The following is a 14215-nucleotide window of genomic DNA, read 5'->3' as shown; positions in this document are numbered from 1 at the left end:
CTATTCTGCCTTCGTAGAATTTGTTTTGTTCTAGATAAAGTTGTCCACCCTCACTCACCCGCTCACCCACTCGATCGGTGCATCAGTGGACCGAAATTCATATATCAATATCGTAGCTAGGCTCGCATATGGGGAAGCACATCAATCAAAATCTAAAAGGAAATAAAGTAAAAGAAGATAAGAAAGAAGGAAACAAAGAAAATAGAGAGCAGAGAGAGAGAGAGAGAGAGAGAGGGAGCTGAGCTAAGCCAACCTATCAAATCTGAGGGGACCTTTCCATTGCCGAATCTACCAGTTGGAATTTGACCTGGAAAATCCTTCCCATAGGGAGGGAAATTGCACTTAGCAATAGTTGCTATATAGTCGTTGTTTCCCGTATCAACGATTGAATCTCCAAATATTATAACTGCTGTGATGGTTTCATTTGGTGGTATCTTTATCAAACCCTTGGCATTGCAGAAAATAACAAATAATATCAGAATATTCAACAATAATTTCATGGTTGAAGATGAAGAAGAAGTAGAAGAAGAAGAAGTGATCTTCTTGGCTTGTTTTACACTTCGGTGAAAGGCAAATATATAGGAGGATCGAAAAAAGTGACAATTTGTCTGGCCCAGTCAGGGACTTGTTCATCTATGGATATATCTATACCCACCTTCTTTTTAAGGACTTGTTCATCTATTTATATATCGATCTATACCTACCATCTTTTAAGTCATTTACTGCTCACTAAAAGTTTTTTATTTGTTCTTTTTTAAAAATGTGTAATAATGAGTCGACGATCGATAGTTGTGGAAACCATATGGGCAACTTTCTCTTGAAATAAATCTAACTAAATATTCTTTTTCCTCATATTTTAAAATTTCAACTTTTCATTTTATATAATATAATGGTTTAAACAAATGTACAACTTTATGTTATTGAAGTTAAGTACATTTGACTTCTATATTTATTTAGGCAATTAGATGAAATGGAGTGTAGGAAGATCGCAATCCCTTGTTTAATTGCTTTTATTAGTGTCAAAATTCTTGGATCACATGCTGAGATTGCATAGGATCACATCATTCATTTAATGCATTCTTTTTATCTTTATATTAATTATGTTTGTTTTTAAATCAACTATTGTTGGGTTGTAATGCTTGTTAGATGTTTTTTTATAAATACAAAAAAACAAAATATTGATCTCTAGCTTAAAAAGGTGTTGTATGAGAGTAACTTCTATACAGAGGTCCACCTTTTGTGTCCACCACTCAACAAGTGACGTATGGTATCAGCATATTAAAATAAACCTAAATTTAAAGAAAAAACATTATCATACCAAATTATACCAAATATAAAATAAATAAATAAACAATTAATTAAAAAACCAATTAATTTTTAAAAAAAAAAAATACAAAAATTGAAGGGCTGGCTGGCCACCCCATCCCCACTTGGGGTGGCTCGCCAACCACCCAGATGGGCGGAGGTGGTCACGCGGTCACTCCATGGCCTGGGGTGGCTCATCGGCCACCCCAAATGGGCCGGGGGTGGCTCGCTGGCCCCCCCAGATGGGCTAGGGGTGGCGGCGAGCCACCCTCACCCCTCCTACACATTCTTAAAATAATAAGTAAATAAATAAAACCCCTCCTACACATTCTTAAAAAAATAAAAAAATAAAAAATAAAACAAACAAACAAAAAAACAAAATTGAAGAAATCTGATATAATCAGGTGTTTTGGGCTTATATTCCTAATATGCTCTATTCCGAGGTGTCAAATCCTAATTTGTGGGCACAAAAGGGTTGCTTTGTGCCACACCCGTATAGAAGTTATGCTCAGTGTTGTATATGACTCAAATTCTACTCCTAGTAGGCTAGTATCCTGAGCTAGAATAAGTATTCCATACACACGCAACAATTTTCTTGGTTATAAAGATAAAGAGATATGTGAACACCATTCCTCTTCATTTATTATGGGGTCAGCTTCTTATGTATGTATTTTTTTTTTTTTTAACATGTCCACACAAGATGTGGAAGAAGGATTTGAATTAGTGACCTCCGCTTTATAAAGCGTAGTCTTCAACCGATTGAGCTACCCTTAGAGACACTTCTTATTTATGTTTATGCGGTCAGGAAGTCATAATTATTAGAAAGATACACACAGGAGTCCATTTCTCTTCAATTACTAGAAAGATACTCACAGGAGTCCATTTCTCTTCATTTATTATGGGGTCAGCTTCTTGTAAATGTTGATGTGGCCATGAAGTCATAATTATTAGAAAGATACACACAGGAGCCTAAGGGAAACGGATCATCTCCGCTTTATTTTGGATTGGAGAGTGTCTAGTGAAGGATTAGGATTGCTTTTCAGAAATCATGTGGCTACAAATAAAACACATGTCTCATTTATAAAATAATATTTAAAATTTTAAAAAATAAAATAATAAAAAATTATAAGGTGGCATGTTTGCCCCTAGGAGGTGACCGAAGCCACCCCTAAGGGACAAATGAAACAAAACAAAACAAAACAAAATTTGCCCTAGGGTTGGCCGGAATGGGGTGGCTCGAGCCACCCCAGACTGGCCCTTGGGGGTGGTTCGGCCACCCCTACAGCATTTTTTTTTTTTTTCATTTGGCCTTTGGGGTGGCCGAACCACCCCCAAGGGCCATGGGGTGGCCGGCCACCCCTATGGCAATTTAGTCAACAATAAATTATGATTTAAAGTCTCAATTGTCAATTAGATCGTCATTGCATAAGATAAGAGTTTTTTTTTTTTCTCTCTCTCTCTCTCTAACATGAGACATGGGTTGCTTTTGTCCATATTCAACGTTAAAAAAATATGAATTTACAAACTCCTCTTGGTGTCAATGTGGACACTTGATTGACAACTCTAAGACTATTCTACATAATTTCGAATTCTGGCAAGTACGATATACACGAATAAAAGCTAATACAGCAGCTCATCTTTTGACAAAAGCGGCTCCCCAACAGGTTAAGGAGCAAATTTGGATGGAAGATTTTCCTTTGTTTCTTCATGATATTGTAACTTCAGCGAGGTATATCATTTGTTGATGTATTAATGAAAGCTTGAAATTTCACCCCCCTCCCAAAAAAAAAAAAAAGGCCTTATTCAAATTTCAATTTTTCTCTTCTCTAATTTCATTGTTTTCCAACAGCTTATTATTCATTCAATCACTTGTTTTTTTATTTGATTTTAAGAAATTTTTTAAACTAATTTGTCTTTCCTTGTGCAAATTGAAAGTGTTAGAAGGATTTTTAAATAAAAATATATTATTTAATTAATATTTAAATTAAAACAAAAAATGCTTTAAACTTCTCGCCCTAGGCCTCAAAATGTATCGAGCCGGCCCTTCAAACACATAAAATTTTGTTCTTTAGTCTTTTTTCAAAAGGAATGGACAAAAATTTACTCAAGCTAGTTTTGTAGGAAATTTTCTATAAACCAATTTCTAAAAGTGCCGTGTCCTTAGAATGTGAAAAGTATATATATATATAGCATGTAACATCATACATGCTTTTTTAATAGCATTAATAAGAAGAATAAAAGACACATGTTATTTTTAGAGGTAGGTTTGTGGGAGTTTCTTACGCATAAAACTAGTATGTATAAAATTTCTATTGGATTTATATGGAAAAATATTTGTGATAGTACAACTTTTACTACCATCTTTTTACAAACTTAAGTGACCATTCGCATTTTATAAAAGTAAATTTCACCTAAACTGCTACATTCATTTTTATAGCTAAGACGGTATCACGTGAACGATTACGAAGAAGTCGTTATTCCCTTTAAGGACAAGGCTCTTGATAACTATAGCGATTAAAAGTGGGAGAACAAAGGGGGAAGTATAGGTACTTGTCCAAATTAGTAGCATAGTACTAGGGACGATTGAATTATTTAGACGCCCAATTGCTGCTCACGCAGCCCTATCAACAGCAATTCACTATCCCTTTCATAGTATGGTCCAATTTATATGGAAAAAATATTTGTGATGGTATAGCTTTTACTACCATCTTTTTACAAACTCAAGTGACCATTCGCATTTTATAAAAGTAAATTTCACCTAAACTGCTACATTCATTTTCATAGCTAAGATGGTATCACGTGAACGATTACGAAGAAGTCGTTCTTCCCTTTAAGGACAGGGCTCTTGATAACTATAGCCATTAAAAGTGGGAGAACAAAGGGGGAAGTACAGGTACTTGTCCCAATTAGTAGCATAGTACGAGGGACAATTGAATTATTTAGACACCCAATTGCTGCTCACGCAGTCCTATCGACAGTAGTTCACTATCCCTTTCATAGTATGGTCCAATTTATTACGCCTCCAACTTCCAACTAAATATTTAGGAATTAGGTTTCCCCATTTATTGAGCCTGCTACAAAAGTCTTGGTCCATAACCTTCAACTTAATTAATGGTCACATGCTTACAAAAAATTAAAGTGAAGGCGATCCCGAAATTATACGTCTCATTGTCTGCTGACGCAATACTGACATTACCACGTAGCCATTATGAACCATCATTTTATTCTAGCATCCAAGTAAATTCTATATGCCATTGTTTTGTTTTATCCACTTGTTCTCTCTCAATGCTGCTATGGCACGATCCCAGTTGTTCTATTTCAATGCTGATATGGCACCATCCCTCTTTCGCATTTGGTAGGGACATGCCACATCAACTTTCAAAAATTAGAAGGTAAATAAAAAGTCGGTTTATAAGAGGGTAAATATATTATAAATCTGCCATAATTTAAAAGTCTTTTAATGTTTTTTTTTCCTAAGCCAATCGAATGCCCATAAAATTCTTACCATGCACCGTTTTAACTTCTTATTTCTTCATTGTTCTTCTTCTTGTTGTTCCGAACATGGTGTTGCTAGACAAGGGCCTCTCCACTGCCATGTACACGAAAATAGTTAATGACTCAGGCAGGGAAGCCATAGTTCTGGCACATGGGTATGAAGCAGACCACTTTATCTTCCATATTTTCACTATTAAAGGTCTTGTAAAGCCACTCACAAGCATTGAGAAAACAGAGGGTTGGCCATGCGAAGGCCAGCATCACCTAAGCTCGCCTGAGCACCACCCAATTCAAGACAGAGTTAAACAGATCCATCGCCAAAAAGCTAATTCACCCAAAAAATGCTTCAGATCGAAACCAGAGAAAAGAAAGCGAGTTCTGAAAGAGATATAATGCAGATAAGGAAGAAGGGCTGTGGGTTTGACATATAGTGGTTGCTGATCAACACCATAAATTACATGCAAGAGGCCCCGAAAGCACACGTGTTGGTTAAGCAATCTCATGTTATGACGAATGGAGTGTTTTTTGGATTTTCCTGCATGTTTTCTGCTCAACTCTGTGCCTCTTTTTGTCCATTGTAGCACCCCTATGATCCATACCTGTCCCCTTCAGTAATTACTCTTTCTCTCCATCTGTTTACATTTTAAGAAATATTAAGCTACATTTCATTTATTAAATTACAATTAAATGCACTCAATTTAAGTTTTAATCATTTATTAAAACTTCTCTAGCGTGTCCCAAGAGTAACTCAATCGACTGATATTACGTTTATTAGGTCACTAGTTCCTAAAAAAAAAAAAAAAAACTTATTCGAAAGCACTTTGTGAAAACGACGCCGACTTACGATAATCATTAATGTTTTTATCGGAGAGAAAACGCTGCAATGAAAACGGAAAATCCGACAGACACCAGCATTCCATGCTACTGCCTTCTCAGCCTTAGGCTTGACCGGTGCCAGTGCCGGTGCCGGAGGCTTTGGAACGAAGATGTCCAGAGGAAGAAGCACTTTGTCCACTAATCCTATTCCTCCCTCAGTGTTTAGCAGAAAATAATGTACCGCTCACTGTGGCATTCACAAGGCCGGTCGAAATGTTCACTTGGCTTCCCGCAGTTGTCACATTTAGCGGGTAATCGCCGTGGTTGGTATCTCCGGCCTGCGTTGGGACCAGGTTGGAGACAGTTCGGAAGTTCTCCGGAGAATAAAATTTGGGTAAGGTGTGACACCGCATAAGCCGGATCTTTTCTTCGTTGCTGAGATAATTTAAGGTTCCCGGTTTGAGGTTGGAGCTTTATTATTTTTTTGTTTTTGTTTTTTAACTGCAAGGGTTGAGCCGACTGGTCAGCTCCATACCCATGTGCCAGAACTATGGTTTCCTTGCCTGAGCCAACTATCTTCATGTACATGGCAGTGGAGAGGCCCTTGTCTAGCAACACCATGTTCGAAACAAGAACAGTGAAGAAAAAAGAATTAAAGGGTGCGTTTCAACCGGTCTAATCGCAGTCAAAAAAAAAAAAAATTTTGATAGTAAAAATTTTATTGGCATTTCAATTGACCTAAAGAATAAATTTTTTTTAAAAAAAAAATCTTAAAAATTTTAAAAGGTTGAATCAAAGACTTATAAGTGACTTTGACAACCTTAGTCACCACTGACAAACAACAGTGGCTATTGTTTATGACAACCAAAGTAAGGGTGTGAAGGCGGTTAGTGAAATAGATAACTGTCCGCTAACCACTTTTTCAAAATTAGGCTTTTTTTTTTTTGACTTTTTGAGCTTTTTTGGGCTTTTTTTACCTTTTTTTTTTTGGTATTTTTAGTATCTTCTTGGGCCCAATTGCTATAAAAAGAGCCCATATTGAAAAATCATAAATATTTGACCCAAAATTTACTTTTACTTGTACTTTAAAAAAATTTCCTTAAATATTAAATCATAACCGGTTAACTATTTTTTTTTTTCTTAAAAAAAAAAAAACAATAAAAAAAAAAATTCAACACAACATATAAAAAAAAATTCAGAATTCAGACAACTGTCACAACATATAATGATAATACATTAATACTTAAATTGTGTTTATAAGTAACACATTAATTGGTCATTGCTTAATCCAATGTCAATTATTTAATTTGATATTATACGAATCATATCATCATTGTACATTAATAATATGATTCACTTGAAGTCTTGAATAAAGTATTTGAATTATCATTGAATCATATAATTAAGTATTGATATTATACATTTATATTATTCATATGCATATGTAGACTTATATAGACTTATAACATATATAGACTTATAAGTTTATAACATACATTGGAAATAAGTCTCTAAATATTTAATTGTTATATTAGTATGAATTGGTATACTTATGAGTTATGTCATATTATATATGTATAATTTGTTATTATATAATCAAATGATTTAATGATCAATTGATCATGTGATATAATCATATAAATTATAGTGATAATATATTAGTACTCAAATTATGATTTAATTATTTTTTAAAAAAAAATTGTGATTTAATGATATTATGTTATATGTATAAATATTTTTATAATTATAATTATAAAAATATATTATATAAAAAGACGGTTATAAATCCAATAACCGCTAACCGCTAGGCGGTTATAACGGTTAACGATTAATACGGTTAAACGATTAGTGGTTATAGCGGTTAGCAGGCCGTTTTTAACCGCCCGCATTGACACTCCTAAACCAGAAGCAAATGGTAGACACCCAACGACAGACAGAACAGCATACAGTTGAAAAAACAGATTACACTGACGGAGACACGACCGCCAGCGATGCAGTGCAAGACCAAACAAAGAAAATAGTCCCTGTAAAACCAGGGACAGAAATAAAATGAATTTTTTTTTTCCAGTTTTGTAAAACACAGATAGAGAGATGACAAACTCGGATTTTGACAAACGAATTGTAAATTGCAAAATTTGAAGCATCTATGTGCTCTTATACCATGAAACGGCAATCAACTCGTCCAGTAGCAGTTCTCGTTCCACACCTTGCCGGATTGGCTAGATGGACACATGTAACACTTAATTGACCTTAGATAGACCAGTTTTGGCCATTTCTGTGAGCCAATTAGGCCCCCAACATTTCTTTTTCCTTTTTTCTCTTTTTTTGTGGAGGGGTGGGCATAAAATCAATCTCAACGTTTATCAAGGATTCCGTTGTTTTTTCTTATATATATATCACAAGCTGCTAACTCGTATATGTAAAGGAAACCGCCAGTGAATAGAGCACATAATATGATATACATGTATTCATATGAGGAGTAAGTGTTGCGTTAATACATAAAAACCATGACCAACTTGATGTAGCTTACGAGAGAATAACTGCATATACAAACTATTAGCGGTGAAAACAGCTGACATCAGGCCCAACAAAGTGTATAAAACCAAATAACGGATAAACGACACATAAATGCTAATCCATATTATTAATCAACAATAGCTCAACCAGTAAAAGAAATTGAACTAGACACATATATCCAGAAAATTTTGGCACTCCTCTCATAGAAGGTACGTTGTTAAATCAATGGGCACTAACAAGGAACGGATGCTGGCAAACCCCGCACTCAATGGTCTCAGAACCCGAGCTTGGAACTTGGACCTGTAACAATCACATAATGATATTGGGAATCAAATAAAGAAACAAAGGAAGAGAGAGAGAAAAAGGGTGGAGACGGGGAGACGGGTGTTTCCAGCAATTTAGTTGAATTCTGACCTGCAAGTGGACAGTGCAGATGGGACAGGCAACTTCCTTCATCCGCCTCCCAGATCCATCGGACCTGGAGCCTGTTAGAAGCAAACCATTCAAATTAGCACCTTATAGAGTTACACTTGACTCATTAATTAAATCCCACGCCATATTGTCCACATCAAGACAAAAAGAAGACTACCTGATGATGCCCTTCGATTCTTTTCCATCTCCTCCTGTAACAAACAATTACCATCAAATGAGCACAATAAGATGCATGCAACACACCCACATAACGTACAGTAAAATCCAAACGCTGCATCTACTTGACTAGTAGACTAGTTTTCAAAATTCATACCAATATATAGAGAAATAAATCCATTCTCGACCCCACAATATAAGAATAGTAAAGAAAAGGTAATCATCTGAATTTATTATAACAATTTTAAGGACCATTGGAAAGAAAAAAAGGCACATAACACCAGAGGCTAAAATAGCAAAAGCATGATTTACCTGAAGCTTCTTGGCAAGATCCTCATGACTGTGCAATGTTGCAGGTTTACTAGCCACTTCCTTGGCATTACTCAGCCTCTGGGTCACTTCAGCCTATAAAGGATAATGACACTACAAGAAGTTAACAACCAATCTTAATACAATAAGCCACTGTCATTTGCATAACTAGCACAGACCATAATAAAATGGCTTTCTATTGTTAAAATTTAGCAGAAAGAGAGAGAGACACAGAATGCTATCCCTATCCTTGCAAACAAAAAATAACAAATTCAATCAAACATCTAAATCAAATCAACATTGAGCAACAATTAAGTTGTGATTGTGATACTGCAATGTACAGACAAAAAAAAATTTAAGAGACTATAGTTAAGAAAGTGTTTTAGTTGATGGCCACAAAAACCTCAAACCATACATACTCTTTCTCTCTCTTTGATTCCAAAAGCTATGGAGGTGCCTTACACTTATCAAAAAAAAAAAAAAAGAGCTAGGGGGGTGACTTCCATTTTTAATGATATTTCGATTACTTTTTTTTTTTAATTAAAAAAAACTATGTTCGTTAACAAATGTAGTCCCAACAAGCAAAACTTATTTGGGTTGATTTGTATCAACTAAAAGTAACTCAAAAGTATGAACTCCCGATATCTTAATCCAGAACAAGATTGCTGAGGCTGTCTGATACGTTCTTATTGACAAGAAAGCCTCAGCAGCATCAAGTATTATTTTCTAAGAGTGTAAGAAAGCATTTTCCTGATAAGAATCTATATTGCATTAGGCCAATCATTAGCTTTCCCATCATTTCTCACCCCCCACCAAAGAAAAAAAAAAACTCCCAAAAATAAAATGAATATCCTCTAACATCCTTTTCCAACAACTGTATAGGAAGCTTATCAAAATATTATGTCCCAAAACATAAAGAAGACTTGCAAACATTAACTATATCATTTCATGCTGTTACAGATATTTCGTCTGTTAAAGTTGACATACATTCGCTTTGAATATATTAGTAAAAGCCATACTACTATGCTAGGAAAGTTTTAGAACTACAGCACTAACAAGGCAAGCAGTAGAATCCTCAGTTAGATTCAAAGTGGATTAAAGAAAATGAACAAATAATTAATAAGCGCTAAAACAGTTAAGTACTTTCCTTTTGCTAGATACAAGTGGAAAGCACATACCATGCATCGGTCACAAACTCTAACTGGCTGAGCATTCTCATCAGCAGTTAAAGCAATTCTACCATGGGTGCACTTGTCACAGAAAATATCTCCACAGTTTCTGCAGTGATGCTGAAAACAAGGTGGAAAACCATAAGGTCATCATGAAACATGCACAAGATAATTCATTTTATAAATCATGAAAAGTATGTACCTTTCGAACAAACGCTCCAAAATCTGTCCCACATCCAGTACACTTTGAAACTGCTTCATCAGGTACCTAATGGAAAAAATGAAAAAATAACAAAGACTAAGAACTCTATGGATTTACAAGCCAAAAAGTAAATAATACTCTATAAACTGATTTCAATGTAAATAGATATACAGTGGTGAATGGGAATGCAAGTAACAATTGAAACAATTATGGAAACTCTATTAAGCCCTATGAGTTTTGACTGAATTTCCATGGCAGAACTTGTCAGAGAGAAAAGAATTACATGTAGTTAGGTTTGCAAATCATATTTATTCATTGAGCTAAATGAATGGACATTATTATTATTATTCCAAAATCAGTGATTAATTGCCAACCAACAAAAATGATGGCTTAAACAAAACTTCTTTACATGGAAAAAATTTCATATGCAATAGTCAAAAAGTATTTCCAAAAACTACCAGAGCAAGAAAATATTTCTAGGTACTAATTTTACCCAATGATCTTTCTCCTCATTGACAGGCTTTATCAAGTTCATCCAATCGCCAAGACCTTTCTTCTTTTCTGTAGGCTGTTCATTTGTCTTTAAAGAATCAGAAGGCCTGCCACTTCCCCCCATCTCCTTTATCTGCATTACAACAAACAAGAGGAAATCATGTATCACCAACACACATCATCCAGCCTTGAAAGAACTATCCTTGAAGATTGAAAGTTGGGAACAAAAACAAACAAATTGAGGTATCCACATGCAAGGCTTTTTTTATTAGAGCACATCATTAACATGCATACTTACACATGCAAGTGTGCACATGACAAAAGATCAACACTGTTATTAACCACTTCTGTAGTTATAATTGAAGGAAAGGAGCTTCAGTATATAGTATCTGAATGCTGCAAATGAACTGGTACTAGTCACCATTGAAACATAGTTTATGTGGAAGTACATGAATACCAAGATCATGACCATGGTAATCAACCCCCCCTCCCCCCAAGAAAAAAAAGAGGCCCCCTGGGGTGCAATGAAGTAAGACAAGCCTGATTCATTGTACTTACTAAAACTAACATTTTTACTCTGCAACAGTATTTACTAAGTACCTAAATTGTAATTTCTTCACCTCTTTCTGTTCAAATAGAGATATATGATAATTCAAATCTTCAGTAATCCTTATTTCATTCAAGAAGTACATTGAACAGCTTTGCAAACTCAAGACACATAGCCCAATCTCCATAAACTAGCCAGCTCAACTCAGAGGACCACAATTATTCAATCATTGATCTGAGAAACTGGAACATAAAAAAACAGAAAGCACAAAATAAAAAGTACTTGCATGTCATAAAACATGGAAACCACAGCCAACATTACAGAGTAGAAAAACAAAAGCACAAGTACACTTAATGGTTGATGAAAAAAGCAAAACCAAGGATAGACTGGAGGGTGAGGTCATCACTTCAAGACCCATCAATACATGTTTAACTTGTCAATAAAAAAACGCTAAACTAAGATAGAAATATTTAAAAGGAAAGAGAAAGCATGTGTTTCATATGCTTTATGCCTCTCAGAAGGCAAACACAAAAGAACTAAAACCTCAACGAGACTAATGTGTCTTGCCTTGGGTTTTGTTTGTTTTATTGGGCCATACAAACGACAAGCCAATATCACTATTACTGCAAAACAGGACATAATACAAGTAGGACTCCCTACCTGTACAGTTGCAGCAGTCACTGTGTCCAGAAGGGTATTGGTAGTGTAACTATTTGATTGCAATCTGATACGTCTGGGCTCAATGTCCACTGAGCTCTTGGACCAAAATGCAAGCGTAGATGAATCGGTAACCTAAATGAAAACAATAACATATCTTAATCTTAAACCCAAATGATTGGACACAGAGAAAGAAACTAAGCTGAAATCAACCAACTCACTTCACATCTTGTAATGGTCTCCAGGGGATATATTCTCAATGTCCTACTGGTACTGGGATCAAGCATGCGAATTCCATCCAAACCAATCTGAAAGAGAAATGCAAGATCCAATTATGCGCTCAACATAGCCATCCAACACATAAAATGTAAAAAGCACGGAAATGTATTGTGATTGCTCATAAATTCTCAGTAGCTCTGTAAGAACCAAATGAGTCTAACCCCCCCCCCCCCCAAAAAACACACAACGGTTCGGTGACATCACTGAATCAGAAAAACTAAAATCTTGAGAAGTTCAACTTTGATCCCGACTGGGACAATCTGTTTTGAGACTTGTAAGTAAAAAACCCAATAAATGCATTTTGATAATAATTTTACATCTCACCAAATTGAAGATATACCAGCCTATGAGCAGAAATAAATGCTAGGAATTGGAATTTATCATATCTCAAGGACTAGTTACACTAAAATTCAAAACAAATTAAACCTGGGACCTGATTGATATTGGGATGATACATAGAAATTACCAATCAAAATAGCAATTTGGTCTTGTTCACCTATATTTCGAACAATTATAAAACTACAGGTGCATCAAACAAAACCGAACCGAATTAAAACTCATACCTGGCAGAGCACATCCATGGTACTCTGACCAAGACTTTCGGGCAACAACTTGACCCGAAACTTCTGAACCCCGCTCTTCACGTCTTGCTGAGTTTCAGCTTTAGGCACCGCCCTCACGATCTTGCTCGAATTCACAGGGGAGGAGTCCTTTCCAGAACCAAAGCTGATCGACCTCCCATAGTCATCGAACGACGCCCACGTCGACGACTTCGGCGCCGTGCCACGAGCCCCATACGGCTCCGCCTTTGGCCCCTCGTATGCATACACACCGTCGCTATCATACCGCGACACGCTCTCCGATCCCTTCCCGTATGGATCAGACCCCAAATCGGACCGGCTCCGACTGAATCCTCCGTACTCATCGAAATACGGACCGGTGGAGTCGAATTTCACAGAACTCTCGTAGGGGTTATCGTATACGGGAGGGGTCGAAGCGTTTGCGTGGCTGTACGGAGCCGAGTATGGACTCGGAATTGGGGTAGGGTTTGGGAGGATTGATGTTGAAGGAGGGGCATAATTCGGAGCAGTCTGGTGCTGATCGTACGGTGGATAATAGGGCTGTTGCTGGTTGGGCGGCTGGTAGGGCACGTGGGACTCGAAAGGAGGGAACGAAGAGGGTAAATTGGGGTTTGTGGTTGGGGTGTACGATGGAGCAGTTGGAGGGGGAGGGGGAGGGGCTGGGGCTGGGGCTGGGGCTGGGGCTGGGACAGGATCTGAATTTTGAGAATACGGAGGGTACGTGGAGGGATAAACGGAGTAATCGGAGGGAGAATAACCGGAGATGAAGGGTGGCGCGGAGGCGTAAGTGTTCGGTAAAGGATCAGATGGGGCGGGGTTAGGGCTAGGGTTAGGGCTTGGGTTCTGGAAGTGAGGGTATTGATAGTATGGAGCAGAGCTGTAATCTCCCTGTTGCATCGCTGATTGGAGTGGTTTTCTCTGTTAGATCAGAGAAAAACAGCGCAGGTTTTCTTGTTTGATCGTTCTTTTGGGACGCAGAGAGACCAAAAAGATGGAAAACCGAGACGCGGTGAATTGGGGAATGAATAATATTGGGGAGTCTTGCGTGTAATACACAAGCACGGAAGTTTCAGTGCTTAAGATTGTTTCAGTTGACCACGTGGCAAAAAGATACGATGACGGGCTGATTGTGCAGTTCATCGCAATGGTAATACGCAGACGTACGGAGGACCCACTCAATTTTTTGGTTTTTTTTTTTTTCTCCTTTTTTTTTGGGCTGACACGTCGAGCCAATTTTTTGTTTTTTGTTTTTTTTATT

General features: G+C 36.7%; 2 protein-coding genes across 2 annotated transcripts in view; both read right to left on the bottom strand.

The window, feature by feature from the left end:
- Nucleotides 1-665, bottom strand: part of LOC132189196 (GDSL esterase/lipase EXL3-like) — a 7594-nt gene extending 6929 nt beyond the window's left edge. The window contains exon 1 of the mRNA XM_059603798.1: nt 254-665. Coding sequence (XP_059459781.1) covers nt 254-500 — 247 coding nt within the window. The 5' untranslated portion in view covers nt 501-665. The remainder of the gene's footprint in view (nt 1-253) is intronic.
- A 7387-nt stretch (nt 666-8052) lies between these two features.
- On the bottom strand, nt 8053-13966 carry LOC132189742 (protein FREE1). Its single transcript, XM_059604522.1, has 10 exons — nt 12940-13966; nt 12319-12405; nt 12101-12232; nt 10895-11026; nt 10402-10467; nt 10209-10319; nt 9034-9126; nt 8723-8756; nt 8548-8618; nt 8053-8433 (listed from the first exon to the last, which is right to left on the bottom strand). The coding sequence occupies exons 1-10, from the start codon at nt 13852-13854 to the stop codon at nt 8356-8358; spliced, it is 1719 nt and encodes a 572-aa protein (XP_059460505.1). The 5' UTR covers nt 13855-13966; the 3' UTR covers nt 8053-8355.
- Nucleotides 13967-14215: the final 249 nt, after the last annotated feature.

This window comes from Corylus avellana, chromosome ca8, assembly GCF_901000735.1.
Source record: "Corylus avellana chromosome ca8, CavTom2PMs-1.0".
NCBI lineage: Eukaryota > Viridiplantae > Streptophyta > Magnoliopsida > Fagales > Betulaceae > Corylus > Corylus avellana.
The sequence above is the reverse complement of the archived record's forward strand: the minus strand, read 5'-3'. Positions and strand labels throughout refer to the sequence as shown.

Bases quoted from the DNA above. Each gene is read 5' to 3' on its own strand.
- LOC132189742 (XM_059604522.1), bottom strand. From the start codon at position 13,854: ATGCAACAGGGAGATTACAGCTCTGCTCCATACTATCAATACCCTCAC. The intron at 12,233-12,318 runs GTGAGTTGGTTG...GTTTTCATTTAG, and splicing joins AGACCATTACAAGATGTGAA to GTTACCGATTCATCTACGCT. The intron at 10,320-10,401 runs GTACATACTTTT...CCTTGTTTTCAG, and splicing joins TTGGAGCGTTTGTTCGAAAG to CATCACTGCAGAAACTGTGG.